General features: G+C 36.4%; 1 protein-coding gene across 1 annotated transcript in view; it reads left to right on the plus strand.

Moving 5' to 3' along the window:
• Positions 1–20,371, plus strand: part of ADGRV1 (adhesion G protein-coupled receptor V1) — a 544,484-nt gene that overhangs the window by 352,762 nt on the left and 171,351 nt on the right. Inside the window, exons 84-85 of the mRNA XM_070465812.1 lie at positions 2,011–2,127; positions 17,085–17,263. Coding sequence (XP_070321913.1) covers positions 2,011–2,127; positions 17,085–17,263 — 296 coding nt within the window. The remainder of the gene's footprint in view (positions 1–2,010; positions 2,128–17,084; positions 17,264–20,371) is intronic.

The raw sequence follows: 20,371 nt of genomic DNA on the forward strand, positions 1-20,371 counted from the left end.
GGCAATTTGTTGACTTTGTTTATTCAGGGAACTCATTTATATCAGATTGTTAGGAAGTAATGAGACATTCATTCCTTAGTGTCTGCTTTTATTTTGTGTGAGCAACGTATACTCCCAATCTAGAACTAAATAAACAAAAAATTGAAACAGGAATACTTCTCATTTGAAAAAGAATACTGGGATTTTGAAATAGAAAGGGACTTTACAGTTAATGTTTTCTAACTTCTTCCTTATACTGATGAGAGAATTAGTCCCAAAAGGGTAAACTAACTTGTTCAGTGTCCATAGCTTGAAAAAGAAAAAAAGGCAGGATACTTTTTCTCCTATACTTGGTACAGGAAGTACTCAATAAATATTTCCAAAGAGGGAAGAGTCAGCATGGCATGAGATACATATTATTGTAAATTTTTAATTAGCATTTTGGTTCTGTAATTGACTGAGGAGACTGGTTATGGTTAGTCTTTCCCTGTGAAATAGTGACGCTGGAAGCATGTGAGGTCTCATCCCAGATCCTGTCATTCACCACAGTGATCCCATCCTGGGAAAACTTTCGGGCAGAAATTTTTGAGAAAATTTAATGTACACGTGTTCGGGACAAGTGGATGGGGGAGGGGCCTATTTCATTTGAAAATAGAAACAGTACTCTGATTTGAGCACATTATTCATTTTTTTAAATCCAAGAAGCATTAATGATATTTGTATTTCCTATTTTGAGCACATTACTCATTTTTTTAAATCCAAGAAGCACTAATGATATTTGTCTTTCCTTTTTAGAAGCTGGGCTATTTTGAGACATAAGTCAGTTAGTTTTCTCCTTTCAACACCCCTTTATCATTTTGGAATCTATCTTTCTTTCTTTCAACAATCATTTTCAGGCATATTTCAAGCATAGTGATAGCTTATAAGGTCTCTGTCCTAAAGAGGGAGGGAATTTATCCCTTGCAATGTTACAGTATGTTATTATTGCCATGTATACTTTCCATTATAAAATTTAACACAGTAGTCATATAGTAGAGAAAATACAAAATAATAAAAATCAACAGGAGTGTTTCACTTCATTTATTTATCCATTTATTCAACAAGTATTTATTGAGTACCCCCAATAAATGGCAACCCACTCCAGTACTCTTGCCTGGAAAATCCCATGGATGGAGGAGCCTGGCAGGCTACAGTCCATGGGGTGGCAAAGAGTCGGACATGACTGAGCCACTTCACTTTACTATGTTCCAGATACTGGGCTATGTGAGTGGGGTACAACAGTGAGTAAAACATTCAGTGATTTTGCCTTTACAGGGATTACATTCTAATGAGTGAGACTAAAAATGACCAAGAAACGTAAGAAATAAATTACTGAGTGTGTTAGAAAGTGACAAGTGCTATTTAAAAAAAAAAAGGGTGATCACATGAGTGGGAAATAAAGAAGAAAATGGGATGTAATTTTCAATAGTGTAGTCAAGAGAGATCTTGTTGTGAAGGATACTTTTGAACAGACTTGAAGGCAGTTGAAATAAAAATCCAAGAATTAGGGTAACTGTAGGATTTGAAATTTAAGATTTATTTTGTCTATTTTGTTACATGAATTACTTCCTAACGAGATGATGCAGATGATAATAAACTTAGAAAGTTTGCCTCTTTTTTTTCTCTCCTATGAGGTTTTACTTACACAAAGAATGGTACTTCCACTCTATTTTCTCATTTGTACTTAGGGAAATATATTTCATATGATTTTTGTCGATCCATGATAAGAACAAAATTTACTTTGAGAATTTCCAATGACAGTCCAAAACAGCATATAGCATAATTTCATATCATTAATTTTTTTCTTAGAAACATAAAAAATCCATGTATTTTTGTTTTTAGGATCACTTAGTCTTCTCAGTTTGGGAAACAAATCAACTTATTTTCCCTTTGAGTCATTGAATCGTTGATTCAAATAAGAAAATTGGTTTTTTAAAATATTCTCAATTGACTTTAACGTGATTTAAAAATAAAGGTATTTGTTTCTTACAGATTGTATTTCTGGCATCTGCATATGCAAGTCCCCAACTCACAGAGGAGAGCTGTTCAGCCATTGCTGCAGTCACACATTACCTGTATCTTTGCCAGTTTAGCTGGATGCTCATCCAGGTTGGTATCTCATTTCCTCCTTCTACCCCATGCAACTTTCCAGGGCATCAGAAGGGAGTGGCCTTTGTATCTGATATTCTTTATACTGAAATGGAAGTAATTCTGTATGTCCATCACTGCATTCCCAGGAGATCAATGTAAGAATAATCTTCCAAACCGTACAGCATTAGAAAGCATAGTAAATCTGAGGAAGTGGGAAGAGATCTAGTAGAGTTATGTAAGTGAGTGGTAGGAGATGAGGCTTGTGATATGGGTCCTATAAGACATAGTAAGAAATTTAAATTTTTTTCCCTAGGGGAAGTCAACGGAATTATTTTTAAGCAAAAGAGTGACATGATGAGATTTGGATTTTAGAAAAACTCCCTATTGTAGTGAATTGAGCTCAGAAAGAGTTGAAGCGGGAGCCATTTAAGCAGCTTTAACTGGATTCAGGGGAAAGAACATAGGGGTGTGAACCAAAGAGGAATAGAAGAGGCAAAGGAAAGTGAAGAGCTTCTGAAAATTGGTTTTTAAAGTAGGACTTCAGGATTAGAGATTCATTATTAGTGATGCAGAGGTTGCTTACCCAAGTTTCCAGTGTGAGTGAGTGGATGGATAGTGGTGCCTTGAACTGAAATAATGACTGCTGGAGATTGACACAAGATGGTGAGTTGTTTTTTTTTTTTTTTTAAAGACAAGCTGAGTGTGAAGTTCTTGTGAGCTCTCCAATGGAGACTCTCAGAGAAGTGGAATATGCAGAGGTGAAATTCCATAACAGAGGTGCATGCTAGGGAAATACACTAGACAACTACTGGCTTAGAGTTGGAAAATGGAGCCCTTGCTTTAGAAGAGATCACTTTGGGAGAGTACAGAGTAAGACCAAAAGAGACCCAGCATACTCTCCTAAGGAACTAGGAAGTGTTAAGGAGAGATTTGAACACTCCTTTTCTGACTCAAATTCCAGGTTCTATTGCCCAGTGCTGATTTGCTTGATAAAGAGGCTAACGTGAGAGTTGGATCCACTTAAGCACTGTTAATGTCACTAATTCAGTAGGTCAACTAAAATATGCTCCCTTTGAAAATTATTTCTGCATGGTGGTAATGTTCAGTCTTTCGTGAGAAATAATTTCTTATGTGTTTCTGAGTATGCATGTGAACTTTTTTATGTAAACAGATGCATTCAGGCCCTTGCATCTTCTTTTTTCTTGTTTAATAAGAATGTAGGATTTCTACCATCTGGAGGAAAGTGAGGTGATACTATTAAGAGAGAACACTGTACAGACTCAAGGCAGGGATCTTTTCCCAGGTATGATATTATAGTTAGCTCTGAAGGAGAATGGAGAAGGAAATGGCAACCCACTCCAGTTTTCTTGCCTGGAACATCCCATGGATGGAGAAACCTGCCATTGGGTTGGACCTGACTGAGCGACTTCACTTCACTTCACTTCTGAAGGAGAAGAAAACCGAACTCTTTAGTTAATAAACTAGTTGGAACAATTAGAGACCTGCATCTTGGGTTTGAATTCTGGCTCTGTCATTATCTTTGTAACCTTAAGTTATTGACTCTCTCCAAGTTTTGTTTCTAAATCTGCATTATGGGGACGGTAATTCCTATCTCATAGAATTACTGTTTTATAACTCTTTGAGAAGTTCTAATTATGGAAGGTGTATGGTGTTCTCCAACCTCCCACCAAACAATTAAAAAGTAAAGCTAAACTGTACAACATAAAACAAATACTTGCTGAAATTAAAATTGCATTTGCAAGATTCTCTGATCTTCAGCAGTTTATCTAAGTTGAACTTTTTATATGCATCCTGTGTGTGTTGTTATTTATCTGCCTGAACTGAGGGCCATAGTGGTTTGCTGAAGGCCTCTGTCCATGTCCCTGACCTATTCAGTTTTTGATGAATGACCTGGATGAAGACACAGGAAGCTGTTTTATTAGGTATGCAGATGATACAGAGCTGAAAAGTTAGCTAAAATATAAGCTGCCTATGTTAAGAGTAAAGGTAGAACAAATATAGCGAAACTGCTGTGACAGCTTGAAAATGAGAGTGAAAGACAATCCGATGGGGGTTAATGTAAACATCTTGAAATTTTAATTTAACCCAAACTCAGTAGCAATCAAATGTGTGACCAGATTGCTTAAAGCATACAGAAGTTAACTACAGAAACACAGGCCTGGGTTACATAAATAACAGTATGGAGACAGCTGAGGGAGCCATGTTTACATTGTAATCTACAATAGTCAGACAAGCTTGGCACCCTGTAGCTACTTTCAGCAAGAATATTAACCAGCCAATGAGAGGCTGAAAGACAGTCTGATAAGAAACTTGGAGGCAGCTGGAGATAACTAACCTGGAAACAACTTAAGGAGGTGGGCTGGCTGTCTACAAATTACTGGGAGGGCTGCTATAGGAAAGAAAAGAATGGACTATATAGCTTCATTTGGAAGAGCCAGAAAAAATGGGTCAAAAATAGGGAAGCAAATTTTTATTCACGTCAAGAACTTTTATAGCCAATACAAATTTCAAATTTGAAAAAGCTGAATCTGAAAGTAGAGAGCATCTACTCAATGAAATAAATTCAAACAGCAGGAAATGACCAACTTTCAAATAATGGATCTCTTGCTTTAGGGGAATGTTAATAGGATCACATATAAATTTTCACCCAATTTAATAGAGATTAGTGTATTCTATATGTCTTCAAGTTTTGAGTAAATATGATTGTGGCTGATGCATATTTAACAAGCTAATTACATTTCTGTATGGCTAATGGCTTAGGAAAACTATTTAAAGTACCAGTGAAGTTTAATGTGTTTTAGGTGGTACACCACACATTTTTCATGGTTTGTGGTATGACCACAAGGGAGAAATTCAGTAACTTCTCATTCTAGGTAGGTTACCTCTAATGAGTTACTTTGTGGTCAAAGGTTGTCGCTTTACTAACCAGTATTTTCCCATTTATAAAATACTGTCTACTAAAATCTTCTTTGTAAAGCTGAAATTTTTTTTTTGAAACATTACGTAAAAGATTAGACTACTGTTAATCCAGTCTTATTAGTTGAACAAAGTTGAAATAGCTGAAAGGATGTTAATATTTTAATAATTCTACTTCATATTTTTTAGCAACATAGAGAATTTGATATATGTGTGTGTGTGAATAGCTTATAATGTTAAAAAGTTAATTACTAACTTAATCATTGGGCTCAGCATGTCAGGACTATTTATTTGATCTGCATCAATTCTGCAATCTTAGAATAAATGGATTTAAATGAATTTATCTTGGAGAGTTGCTTACTTTTATATCATACTCTTAGTACATTATAGTAAAATTGGATTCTGTTTCAAAGTAAAGAACAATTTTGCAGTTGAACATGTTGCATAACTTCGAGCCTGGATTTTCTTACTGAATGACTGGATTTGTAGATTTATAATAATGGTACCTGTCTTTGAGGACTATGGAAAAGCAAAATGAATGAATACATGGAGAGAGCTTGGAGTAGTAGTTCCTGGGACGGACTGCACACTCCAGATGTATTAATTTACCGTATTAATGGCTAGGAAAATACACAGGCTAATAATTCATGGATTTTGAAACATGTTGAATATTCTTTTTCCAATATAATTCCCATCTTTGTTTTGTAAAAGAGAATTAGCTCAATACAGGGGAAAGAGGGGGCTGACAGAATGAGGCAGACACTCGCTGCAGATCTGAACTAACAGATAACCTCTAACCTCTTTACTGAAGTGCACACGTGGCGCATAGCCGGCTCCAGAGCTGGTGGCCTCGACTGTTTCTTTAGTTTTCCCCTTTCCTGACTTTTTTCTTTAAGCTCCCCTCTTCTCTGACAGGGAAATCATATTGTGCATGATGGGAACAGAGTAACAAATTATTTTGCTTGTTTTTTAAGAGGTATACAACTCACAAATTCCCTCCTTGCCTATGGAAATTGAGTTATCCTTCTGTTTGCTCTTTATGTAAGATCACTCTGTGAAATTACTGAAACACTTTCCTATTTCCTTTGATCAGCAGAGTTGCATCTATTTCTCCCTTTTTCATATGCTTTCCACCCTCTGCTCTACCCTCACCCTACTCCCAGAGGTAAACACTGTTAATCATTTCCTGTGTATGCCTCCAGATACATTCCACAAATATATAAATATTTATAAATAAAGAAGTGCATATGTGTGTTTGTGTGTGTATATAGTCTATATATGTTTGTACACAGTGTGTGTGTGTGTATATACACACATATATATGTATATAGTGTATATATAAATTTATCCCATCCTGATACACTTTCTTTTCTATACTATAATATGGTTATTCCATAATTTATTTTTCTGATCTCCTAGTGATGAAGTTCTGGTTATTTCCAGTTACTTTTGCTTTTATAAACAAGGTTTCCTTGAACATCCTTGCACTGTGAATAATTTACTTACTTATAGGATATCCATGGAATAAATTCCTAAAACTAATGTCTTTGCTCTTAACATCTACATGAAACATGTTACCAGATGGATAGTCAGACCTTGAGTTAATCTTCACAGGAAATAAATCACAAATAAATTATTTGCAATATTAATATATAATATAGGTAAGTAGAAACTTAATTTTGCCTGGATATTCATTTGGCCCAGTGTTAGGATCATTTCCTATCACCAAGTTAAATTGTATAAAAAAATGCTTCAGTTAATATCCATGCCTGGATTGTCCTTGCAGTCTCTTTATTTCATGCTGAGGGACACAGCTTAATAAAAAATATAATGTTTTATCTTGAAACTAAAGCTTACTTGAAGAACATATTTTTAAATAGTAGAATAAGGTTAGAAATGATTTCACAGTTATGCTTGAGCATTCACCTCTTGTACTTTAATTTCTCTGTAAAATCAGGTTATGAAGAACCAAATGTACATAGATTTATTCCTTGGTAGAAAGACTGCTTAGTACCAGAGCATAACAACAGGAAGGGAAAAGCTAATATTAGCTGTGTTTTTCCTTCATCATTGATTTAATTTGAGGGAACATCAAAGGTATTAAGGGCAACAGACTGGTAATTATCAAGATAAAATGACATACCCAGGAAATACTGAATTCTCCAATCTTCACAAAGCCTTGTAAAAATTGTTAAAAGGAAGGATAACTGGAACAAGGACGCATGATAACATTTCTTAGATTCTCCTCTGAAAGAATAACTAAGAACCTAAGGTAATAACAAAATTAATAGCATCCATGATCTGTGACTAAATTTGATGTTATATATCAGTGCAAGGTTTCTGGTGACACAATTAATCAAATATTAAACAACAGGCTGACCCTTCTCATTAGGAGTTCAAGTCAATCCAACAGTTCTTTCTGGAAAAGTAGCATATAAATGAGTAAACTGAATAACTCAACCATGAAGTTATGAAGTTTGAAGTATGAAGTTTTTACTAAATTCAGTGATAATTGTTAAATATTGAAATTGTGTACATCTTCATTTATTTTATGCTTCTCAATAAAGATTGTACGCAAAGCATTTTACTAGGTACTACAAGGTATACACCAGTTCATTTTCCATGGCTCACAGGTATGTTTCAGCTATTTCTTTTCTGAGTGTCCTTTGTAAATTCTCATTTAGTTTTGGCAAATGAGAGAGTGGGTTATCTCCAAGCTTGAACAAGGAGTATGCATCTCCACTAACACATACATTTGGGGGGGGGGGCGGGGCAGGGAATGAATACAAAATGTAAGCCTTGTGTAAATAATAAATCATCAGTATTTGTATGACTTTCTATGGAAATAAATCTTAACCTTACTCTTACAAGATGCTTTGTTTTATAACTAACCCAAATATGAAAAGGTTTTGCTTTTCTCTCACCACCTCAGCTTCCTTATATCTAAATAAGATGTCTTGAAATGGTCCATAAGATGGTTCTAACAAAATATTTAAAACTAGAGCTGGAAATGTAGTTGGAGACCTAGATACTGACCTTGCAATTCACACTTTGTCTTTAGCAGGAAATAGGTATGTGTGGTAAGCTGCTCTCAGTATGAAGCATGTTGGTGAGAGTGACACCTTTAACTTATATTGAATTTCATAACTTTTTTGTTCTAACTTTGGTTAAACATAGATACTGAGGCACATATGCTGTGTATCTGTCAACATAAAAATGCCATGCAAAGAAAAGGGTCTCTTGATACTCTTCCGATTACAAAGGAGGAGCCATGATTACAAGGAAAGGAATATATCTCAAATGTCCCCCTCCCACCTTATTATGGAGAATGGCAGTAACTACAACTTTTAACACAAATGCTCCAGAAGAGCAACTTGTATCTCAAATTTTTAAAACAATGAAGGAACCTAACTTAATTTAAGCAGACATTCAAATCATAAAAGGGAGAGTAAGCATATAGGCTAGCTCATTGAATCCATGCTCTGTATGTATAGTTGGACCTCAGAAGCAGTGAGCAGGAATGGAAGGCATTGTCCGTTCTTCTCTACACACACACTTTCTTCTCTCTTCACTGTGCTTTTTGCTCATTCACCACTAAAGTTCATATGTTTTCTTTTTTTTTCCATTTATTTTTATTAGTTGGAGGCTAATTACTTTACAATATTGTAGTGGTTTTTGTCATACATTGACATGAATCAGCCATGGATTTATATGTATTCCCCATCCCGATCCCCCCTCCCACCTCCCTCTCCAACCGATTCCTCTGGGTCTTCCCAGTGCACCAGGCCCGAGCATTTGTCTCATGCATCCAGCCTGGGCTGGTGATGTGTTTCACCCTAGATAATATACATGTTTTGATGGTGTTCTCTCGAAATATCCCACCCTCGCCTTCTCCCACAGAGTCCAAAATTCTGTTCTGTACATCTGTGTCTCTTTTTCTGTTTTACATATAGGGTTATCATTACCATCTTTCTAAATTCCATATATATGCATTAGTATACTGTAATGGTCTTTATCTTTCTGGCTTACTTCACTCTGTATAATGGGCTCCAGTTTCATCCATCTCATTAAAACTGATTCAAATGAATTCTTTTTAATGGCTGAGTAATATTCCATGGTGTATATGTACCACAGCTTCCTCATCCATTCGTCTGCTGATGGGCATCTAGGTTGCTTCCATGTCCTGGCTATTATAAACAGTGCTGCGATGAACATTGGGGTACAAGTGTCTCTTTCAGATCTGGTTTCCTTGGTGTGTATGCCCAGAAGTGGGATTGCTGGGTCATATGGCAGTTCTATTTCCAGATTTTTAAGAAATCTCCACACTGTTCTCCATAGTGGCTATACTAGTTTGCATTCCCACCAACAGTGTAAGAGGGTTCCCTTTTCTCCACACCCTCTCCAGCATTTACTGCTTGTAGACTTTTGGATAGCAGCCATCCTGACTGGCGTATAATGGTACCTCATTGTGATTTTGATTTGCATTTCTCTGATAATGAGTGATGTTGTGCATCTTTTCATGTGTTTGTTAGCCATCTGTATGTCTTCTTTGGAGAAATGTCTGTTTAGATCTTTGGCCCATTTTTTGATTGGGTCATTTATTTTTCTGGAGTTGAGCTGGAGGAGTTGCTTGTATATTTTTGAGATTAATCCTTTGTCTGTTGCTTCATTTGCTGTTATTTTCTCCCATTCTGAAGGCTGTCTTTTCACCTTGTTTATAGTTTCCTTTGTTGTACAAAAGCTTTTAAGTTTCATTAGGTCCCATTTGTTTATTTTTGCTTTTATTTCCAATATTCTGGGAAGTGGGTCATAGAGGATCCTGCTGTGATTTATGTCGGAGAGTGGTTTTGCCTATGTTCTCCTCTAGGAGTTTTATAGTTTCTGGTCTTACATTTAGATCTTTAATCCATTTTGAGTTTATTTTTGTGTATGGTGTTAGAAAGTGTTCTAGTTTCATTCTTTTACAGGTGGTTGACCAATTTTCCCAGCACCACTTGTTAAAGAGATTGTCTTTTTTCCGTTGTATATTCTTGCCTCCTTTGTCAAAGATAAGGTGTCCATAGGTTCGTGGATCTATCTCTGGGCTTTCTATTCTGTTCCATTGATCTATATTTCTGTCTTTGTGCCAGTACCATACTATCTTGATGACTGTGGCTTTGTAGTATAGTCTGAAGTCAGGCAGGTTGATTCCTCCAGTTCCATTCTTCTTTCTCGAGATTGGTTTGGCTATTCAAGGTTTTTTGTATTTCCATACAAATTGTGAAACTATTTGTTCTAGTTCTGTGAAAAATACTGTTGGTAGCTTGATAGGTATTGCATTGAATCTATAGATTGCTTTGGGTAGTATAGCCGTTTTGACAGTATTGATTCTTCCAATCCATGAACACAGTATGTTTCTCCATCTGTTTGTGTCCTCTTTGATTTCCTTCACCAGTGTTTTATAGTTTTCTATGTATAGGTCTTTCATTTCTTTGGATAGATATACTCCTAAGTATTTTATTCTTTTTGTTGCAATGGTGAATGGTATTGTTTCCTTAATTTCTCTTTCTGTTTTCTCATTGTTAGTGTATAGGAATACAAGGGATTTCTGTGTGTTAATTTTATATCCTGCAACTTTACTATATTCGTTGATTAGCTCTAGTAATTTTCTGGTAGAGTCTTTGGGGTTTTCTATGTAGAGGATCATGTCATCTGTGAACAGCGAGAGTTTCACTTCTTCTTTTCCTATCTGGATTCCTTTTACTTCTTTTTCTGCTCTGATTGCTGTGGCCAAGATTTCCAAAACTATGTTGAATAGTAGTGGTGAGACTGGGCACCCTTGTCTTGTTCCTGATTTCAGAGGAAATGCTTTCAATTTTTCACCATTGAGGGTGATGCTTGCTGTGGGTTTGTCATATATAGCTTTTATTATGTTGAGGTATGTTCCTTCTAATCCTGCTTTCTGGAGAGTTTTAATCATAAATAGATGTTGAATTTTGTCAAAGGCTTTTTCTGCATCTATTGAGATAATCATATGGTTTTTATCTTTCAATTTGTTAATGTGGTGTATTACATTGATTTATTTGCGGATATTAAAGAATCCTTGCATTCCTGGGATAGAGTCCACTTGGTCATGATGAGTGATTTTTTTAACATGTTGTTGGATTCTGTTTGCTAGACTTTTGTTAAGGATTTTTGCATCTATGTTCATCAGTGATATTGGCCTGTAGGTTTCTTTTTTTGAGGCATCTTTGTCTGGTTTTGGAATTAGGGTGATGGTGGCCTCATAGAATGAGTTTGGAAGTTTACCTTCTTCTGCAATTTTCTAGAAGAGTTTGAGTAAGATAGGTGTTAGCTCTTCTCTAAATTTTTGGTAGAATTCAGCTGTGAAGCCATCTAGTCCTGGGCTTTTGTTTCCTGGAAAATTTCTGATTACTGGACATTTCACCCCAAAACAATCAACTTCACCTTTTTCTCAAGTGCACACAGAACCTTCTCCAGAATAGATCACATCCTTGGCCATAAATCTAGCCTTGGTAAATTCAAAAAAATTGAAATCATTCCAGTCATCTTTTCTGACCACAGTGCAGTAAGATTAGATCTCAATTACAGGAAAAAAATTATTAAAAATTCAAACATATGGAGGCTAAATAACATGCTTCTGAATAACCAACAAATCATAGAAGAAATCAAAAAAGAAATAAAAATATGCATAGAAACGAATGAAAATGAAAACACAACAACCCAAAACCTATGGGACACTGTTAAAGCAGTGCTAAGCGGAAGGTTCATAGCATTACAGGCTTACCTCAAGAAACAAGAAAAAAAGTCAAATAACCTAACTCTATACCTAAAGCAACTAGAGAAGGAAGAAATGAAGAACCCCAGGGTTAGTAGAAGGAAAGAAATCTTAAAAATTAGGGCAGAAATAAATGCAAAAGAACCTAAAGAGACCATAGCAAAAATCAACAAAGCTAAAACTGGTTTTTTGAAAAAATAAACAAAATTGACAAACTGTTAGCAAGACTCATTAAGAAACAAAGGGAGAAGAACCAAATTAACAAAATCAGAAATGAAAATGGAGAGATCACGACAGACAACACTGAAATACAAAGGATCATAAGAGACTACTACCAGCAGCTCTATGCCAACAAAATGGACAACTTGGAAGAAATGGACAAATTCTTAGAAAAGTAAAACTTTCCAAAACTGAACCAGAAAGAAATAAAAGATCTTAACAGACCCATCACAAGCAAGGAAATCGAAACTGTAATCATATGTTTTCTTTTTCTTTTTTTTTAAGTCGACCAGCTTAGACTCTCACAAAATTTCAGGGCATTTAGTGCCAGATGAGTGGTCCAGCCTGGGTCAGGCTTCTCCGGATCCACAGCTTTGGCAGAAGGCAGGGTCATGAGCACACCCTGCGTGTGTTGGCGGCGGGTGGGAGGATGTGAGGAGAGAGACAGGGTTCAGAGAGAGAGGGCTGATGACCTGGGCACACTTTCCAGGACGTACCTCCCATACATACTATATTAAAATATTTAAAATTCAAGGAAAACATAAAGTAAGTTAGTCATAACAAATCTTAGATTTAGGCCATATGCTATGTCCCAGAATAATTAAATGTTGTTTCACAACATAACGTTTCCACTCTTTAACCACAATAAAATAAAAAGTGATACAACGGTAAATACTGTCCTTCAAGTAGACCTTAATGATTGGATTCTTTCAAGAAAGAAAGAGATTTTTTTTTTTAATTGACAAAAGTTCATGACATTCAGAGCTGGATTTGCTTAACTGAGTATTCAAGAATTCAATGACACTGTTACTTGAGCTCTTTGGAGCAGAAGCATCACATGTATAAATCTGACAACACAATTACATTTGTCTCAGTCTTATCTGAGGGAAAGGTCAGACAGCTGCTGAAAGGTTCAGTGATTCTAACTGATGGAACTAACGTTCATCTGTGTAAAAGTGGACATTTTGGAAATGCCCTGATCTTTGTTATGATGAATCAACTTAAAAGTCATTTACCAGTCTGTACTCTCTTTCCTGATTCTTCTACCGACTGCATCACCAAGTTACCCTGTTATAAGGATCTATACAACATCAATATAAAATAAATGACCCATACTTTTATTTTGGGGATGGGTTAGTCATTCTTACTTGGCATGAATTTTCTTTCTTTAAACAGACAATATCACCCACCCTAGCATCAGACACTTAGTCCAGTTCCACCTGTTTGGGTCATGCCACTTTGCTAAGGACTTCCTTCGTAGCTCAGTTGGTAAAGAATCTGCCTGTAATGCAGGAGACCCATGTTTGTTTCTTGGGCCAGGAAGATCCTCTGGAGAAGGAAATGGCAACCCACGCCAGTTTTTGCCTGGAGAATCCCATGGACAGAGGAGCCTGGCAGGCTGCAGTCGCAAGATTTGGATACAACTTAAGGACTCTCCAACCAGTCCATCCTAAAGGAGATCAGTCCTGGGTGTTCACTGGAAGGACTGATGCTGAAGCTGAAACTCCAATACTTTGGCCACCTCATGTGAAGAGTTGACTCATTGGAAAAGCCCCTGATGCTTGGAGGGATTGGGGGCAGGAGGAAAAGGGGATGACAGAGGATGAGATGGCTGGATGGCATCACCGACTCGATCGACATAAGTTTGAATAAACTCCGGGAGTTGATGATGGACAGGGAGGCCTGGCGTGCTGCAATTCATGGGGTCACAAAGAGTCGGACACGACTGAACGACTGAACGACTGAACTGAACTGAACTGAACTAGGGACTAAACCACCACCACCTAACTTAAAATAGAAAGGAGGAAAAAAAGCCTCTTGGACCATTTAAAAAAAAAAAACTCAGAACAAATTTACATAAGCAACAACTCAAAACAGGCTTCATACTTACAGATAGAAGCAGATGTACACAAAGATATGGAGTGCTGACAGGAAATAAAATCAGACACAAAAATCTGCAAGTACCAAATATTTTTATACTTTCCTGCTTTAGGCCAATCAATACTAATCCCCCAAGGCTAATTTGGTCCAGATAGAATCTTACTTGGAAGCCTCAGAAAAACATCTGAAAACCTTCCCAGGAACACTAGGCATGTTGTTTTTCACATAGAAGAGTTTCCATTGTATCACTGCGTACCTTTGGTCTTTAACTATTTATCTTTTGTCTTTCACACTTTCTGACATCTTAATGGGAGATTTAAGTGAGGCGATCACATTTTCCCGTGATGACTATGCACTTAGCACTTTGTATATAGTGTCTTATGTAATCTTTATAACTTTGCTGTATGCATGAAGAAACTGAGGCACTGGGATTGTTGTCACTTGCCCAAGTTATCCCTTTAACATATAAAAACGTATACATATGATTAATCTGTACCCACACTCTCTCTGCCATATGAAGTTGAAGAAGGGGATTTAGCTAGTGGATAAGTATCATTGTGTGAAATATGTTTGATATGATTTCAGTGTTGTTTCTGTAATAAATGATAATTAAACATAAGTACTCTCATGGAAAAAGAACACTAGAAGGCAGACTATTTAAGTTCTAGATTTGACTTCCATACACAACTAGCTGTGATTTGGGACCAAGAGTAACACTTCTAGGCCTCAGATTCCTTCTGTCTGGAAAGGAAGATTCAAGAAGGTAAATAGCTGTCATCTCTGCTACTGTTATAGTCCCAATGCTTAGATGGGCCTTTGAAATTTAGCATGCTCTCAATAATGTTTATCAAGTAAATGAATGAAAAAGAGAGTATAAATTGAGAAAGAAAAATGGCCATAAAACCTAGCCCATCACAGTACATTTTTCTCTGTGCAAAGATTCTTTGTTTACTTATCTGAACTGAAACCTGGGGCTGTGGTCACGTCTCCCCATTCCCTGGAACGGTGTCTGATTCTACCACCTGATCAGTTCTCAACAAGTAAAAAAATTGTTTAAAAGTCTGGAGCAAAGGACCGTTTGCTTCATCATCCTCACGGAACTGTTCACATGGAAAGTAGGTTTGAATATCAGCGTGGGTTTCTTCAAGCATGCATTTACAGAACAATGACAGTTGATTATGACTGAGAGTAAATCAAAACAAATGAAGCAAAATATAAAGTAACACAAATATACTAGGTATTTCCTAATGTTTTCAGACTTTGGGGATACCCTGAATGTCTTGTATGGGAAAAAAAATGAATGTGTGAACTAATTGAAAAATCAAGTCAGTTGCTTGTATATTTTTGAGAATAATCCTTTGTCTGTTGCTTCGTTTGCTATTATTTTCTCCCAATCTGAGGGCTGTCTTTTCACCTTGCTTATAGTTTCCTTTGTTGTGCAAAAGCTTTTAAGTTTCATTAGGTCCCATTTGTTTACTTTTGCTTTTATTTCTGAAATTCTGGGATGTGGGTCATAGAGGATCCTGCTGTGATTTATGTCGGAGAGTGTTTTGCCTATGTTCTCCTCTAGGAGTTTTATAGTTTCTGGTCTTACATTTAGATCTTTAATCCATTTTGAGTTTATTTTTGTTTATGGTGTTAGAAAGTGTTCTAGTTTCATTCTTTTACAGGTGGCTGACCAGTTTTCCCAGCACCACTTGTTAAAGAGGTTATCTTTTTTCCATTGTATATCCTTGCCTCCTTTGTCGAAGATAAGGTGACCATAGGCTCATGGATTTATCTCTGGGCTTTCTATTCTGTTCCATTGATCTATATTTCTGTCTTTGTGCCAGTACCATACTGTCTTGATGACTGTGGCTTTGTAGTAGAGTCTGAAGTCAGGCAGATTGATTCCTCCAGTTCCATTCTTCTTTCTCAGGATTACTTTGGCTATTTGAGGTTTTTTGTATTTCCATACAAATTGTGAAATTATTTGTTCTAGTTCTGTGAAAAATACCGTTCAAAAATATACAAGCAACTCCTCCAGCTCAACTCCAGAAAAATAAATAACCCAATCAAAAAATGGGCCAAAGAACTCAACAGACATTTCTCCAAAGAAGACATACAGATGGCTAACAAACACATGAAAAGATGCTCAACATCACTCATTATCAGAGAAATGCAAATCAAAACCACAATGAGGTACCATTATACGCCAGTCAGGATGGCTGCTATCCAAAAGTCTACAAGCAATAAATGCTGGAGAGGGTGTGGAGAAAAGGGAACCCTCTTACACTGTTGGTGGGAATGCAAATTAGTACAGCCACTATGGAAAACAGTGTGGAGATTTCTTAAAAAGCTGGAAATAGAACTGCCATATGACCCAGCAATCCCACTTCTGGGCATACACACCAAGGAAACCAGATCTGAAAGAGACACGTGCACCCCAATGTTCATCGCAGCACTGTTTATAATAGCCAGGACATGGAAGCAACCCAGATGCCCATCAGCAGACGAATGGATAAGGAAGCTGTGGTACATATACACCATGGAATATTACTCAGCCATTAAAAAGAATTCATTTGAATCAGTTCTAACGAGATGGATGAAACTGGAGCCCATTATACAGAACGAAGTAAGCCAGAAAGATAAAGACCATTACAGTATACTAACACATATATATGGACTTTAGAAAGATGGTAATGATAACCCTATATGCAAAACAGAAAAAGAGACTCAGATGTATAGAACAGACTTGTGGACTCTGGGAGAAGGCGAGGGTGGGATGTTTCAAGAGAACAGCATTGAAACATGTATATTATCTAGGGTGAAACAGATAACCAGCCCAGGTTGGGTACATGAGACAAGTGCTCAGGCCTGGTGCACTGGGAAGACCCAGAGGGATCGGGTGGAGAGGGAGGTGGGAGGGGGGACTGGGATGGGGAATACATGTAAATCCATGGCTAATTCATTTCAATGTATGACAAAAACTACTGTAATGATGTAAAGTAATTAGCCTCCAACTAATAAAAATAAATGGGAAAAAAAAAAATCAAGTCAGAACTTGAATCCGTGAGTAGATCCCGGCCCTTGTTGGTCAGTAACTCTTGATGTCTCAGCCATGTGAGTATGTGTCCTGAGCCGTCAGACCTGCTCATTTTACGTTCTCTTTTCTCCTTAGTCTGTGAATTTCTGGTACGTGCTGGTGATGAATGATGAACACACCGAAAGGCGCTATCTGCTCTTCCTCCTCCTGAGCTGGGGACTCCCAGCTTTAGTGGTGATCCTCCTCATAGTTGTTTTGAGAGCAGTCTATCATCAGAGCATGCCGCAGACCTATGGACTCATCCACGGTGACCTGTAAGTACATCCAGGGAGCGCCCACTGCCTCCTCAGCCCTAGTGTACCCTGGCAACTCTGCTGGTAGATGGTGGGAGCCGCTGACTCGGGGTTCTGACCAAAGAAGCACCACGAAGACCTTTGTCTTCCTGCCACACCGTCTAAATCTCTCCGTCCTCTAATTCTCTCTTTAAATAAAGAACCGGTGTCTCTTCAGTCCCTTTGATAGACACCGTTTTTCTCAGGTGGGTTGATGTATCAAATAGTTCATAGCCATTTATATTGAGACCTTGCCATAGTTTAGTTTGTTAGATTGTAACAAACTAAAAATACCTAGTGAAATCAGGGAACTATGAAAGTTTTGATCAAGAATGTGATCAGTGGAAACTTTTGAGTGTGGCACAGTTATCTAAGGAGTCTGATGCTTTTGGGAAAGGGAGCAGAGTTTGGCAGGTACCTTCATTCATAAGATGCCTAAATACAAAAAGGCTGTCAGAGTGAATAGAGAGTGGCTACAAGAGAACATGGGAAGGAGCCATGGTCAACTAGGTCTTTCTGATAGATTCTTGTTAAAGTTCACTGTAGTCTTGAAATCTAACAGATCTTTATACATACATGTATATGTGTGTCTTAATCCTGATTTTGGTATCTTACAACTTTGAGGACCACTCAACCCCTTCAAAAACCTTTGGAATAATAAAGGTTAATCAACTCCCTTGGTGTAATGAGGATTCAGGGGAAAAAGTAACATTTGTTAAGTGAGGAAGAATAGCCTGGTTGTAATCTTATGAGGACAATAGTACCTCTTTATCTCATAGGTTATACTGAAGAAAATAATTAGGTAATAGATGTGAAAAATCTTTTAAAATAAAAGCACTATATTAAGCAGAAATTATTTTAATGTCATTATTGCCTATGATCAGTTATATTCATCCATTATATACTTAATCAATGCTTGTAATCCATGTTGCAGATACACTTCACACATGGGTAGTCACACACTAATATCCCACACCCCGTTTGACCAAAGGATATTAACTATGTAATACAAACACACCTATTGAGATACCATCTATAGTAATTTTGTCTTTTTATTTAAATTCAGGAAGATTCCCTCATGCTCATTAATTTGTAGTATTATAACAATTTATTAAAATATAGTATTATATTCTATCCATATAAAATTCTTAAAGCCTGATCTTCTAGAAAGGAGTAGTTGTGTCTTTTTCCAATTATATAAGACATTTAAAATTTTTTTATTGGAGGGACTCCCCTGGGGGTCCAGTGGCTGAGACTTCATGCTCCTGATGCAGAGGACCTGGGTTTGATCCCTGGTCAGGGAAGTAGATCCCACCTGTCCAAACTAAGAGTTCACATGTTGCAGCTAAAGGTCCCACATGCCTCAAGTAAGACCCAGCACAGCCAAATATATAAATAAATGTTTTTAAAAAGTAAAATAAATTTTATTGGAATATAGTTGATTTGCCATGTTGTATTAGTTTCAGGTGTGGAGCCAAGTGAATCAGTTATACATATACATATATCCCCTCTTTTTTTTTTTAATTCTTTTCCTGGATAAACCTTTACAGAGTATTGAGTAGAGTTTCCTGTTCTGTCCAGCAGGTTCTTATTAGTTATCTATTTTATATATAGTAGTTTGTATATATCAGTTCCAGTCTCTCAGTTTATCCCTCCCCTCCCCCATCCCCTTGTGACCATAAATTTGTTTTCTACATCTGTGACTCTCCTTCTGTTTTGTAAATAAGTTCATTATGATCTTTACTACTCCTGACATTAATTTAAATCTTGGACTGCCAGGATTAATTTCAGAAAGTTCTGCATCTTTCTTTGTCAAATAACCATGAGACAAGTCCTGGTGGCCAGTAGCATCTCTTTCATGAGCTCCCTTCAAGACAGGAGTTATTGGTGGCAGTCTTAGCATCACATGTGTATACACCCAGCCTGGATAAATGGGACCCAATGCAAGTGATGTTAATCAGAAGAAACTCCCTCTTGATGCTTCTAAAAGGATTTTTAAAGAGAGAAATAAACTGTTTATACAAGAATGTCCAAATCAACCGAGTCTTAAAATATTTGCCTCTGAGGCCTTTGGAGAAAGTTCTTTATTACGAACTCAGCTATAATAAGTGAAATGTAAGATATATTAATCTTTCACCCAATCTTAATATTATAGGACTATTGAAACTTTGGTTAGTATAGATTATTTTGCTGCTTCATTCACATATAATGTTCATGTGAATTTATTCCAGATTTTTAAAAAATTTGTGTTTTTAATATTACTTTAATCTCAATGTAAGAAAGAATAATTACTATGTTATTTTTGTAAAACATTTATGTAAAATATTTCATGCTTATATAATCATTTAAAAACATGCCTTTCCTCTGGGGATGATAGCATTGTGGTTGTAAAATAGTAGGACATCTGTTGTGCAGTAGTTGTTTGTAGTAATAAAACTTTTTTAGTTAAGAATTTTCCCTAAGTAGATCTCTAATGCATTAATATATTCAAGTTCTTACAATGCTTTTGTCAAACTTTGGAGCCAAGATTTAGATACTTACATAAAACCAGGAAGTGATCTCTCTTGTCCTATTAGCTGAAAAAGTTTACAAGTTTGGTGTTATTTCTTCTGTATTATTTTTGAAGAAGTCACACATGAAGCCAGCTAGGCCTCGTGTTTTCTTTGCAGGAAGACTTTTAATTACAGATTCATTTTCTTTTAAACATATAGAACTATTCATATTTTTCGTATGCAGTTCCTTCTGTGTCAATTTGATAAATTGTCTTTTTTTTCTAGGAATATTTCTATTTCATCTACCTATTCAAATTTTTTAGTGTTTGTAGGAACGAATCTATTTTTCATTCTTGATATTAATAATTAGTATCTTCTCTCATTTTTTATCTCTAGATCAGTCTTGCTGTGAATATTGTTGTTTTTTCCCAAATTCGACTTTTGACTTCTTGATATTCTCAATTGTGCATTTATTTTCAATTTCATTGCTCATTTTCTTAATTTATTTTTATTTTTAGGTTTCATCTCATTTTTCTTTTTTTATTTATTCTTTTTATCTTATTTGCTTTGTTTACTATGTGTTGCTGCCAAGTTGCTT

Source organism: Odocoileus virginianus, chromosome 3 (genome assembly GCF_023699985.2).
Source record: "Odocoileus virginianus isolate 20LAN1187 ecotype Illinois chromosome 3, Ovbor_1.2, whole genome shotgun sequence".
Taxonomy (NCBI): Eukaryota; Metazoa; Chordata; class Mammalia; order Artiodactyla; family Cervidae; genus Odocoileus; species Odocoileus virginianus.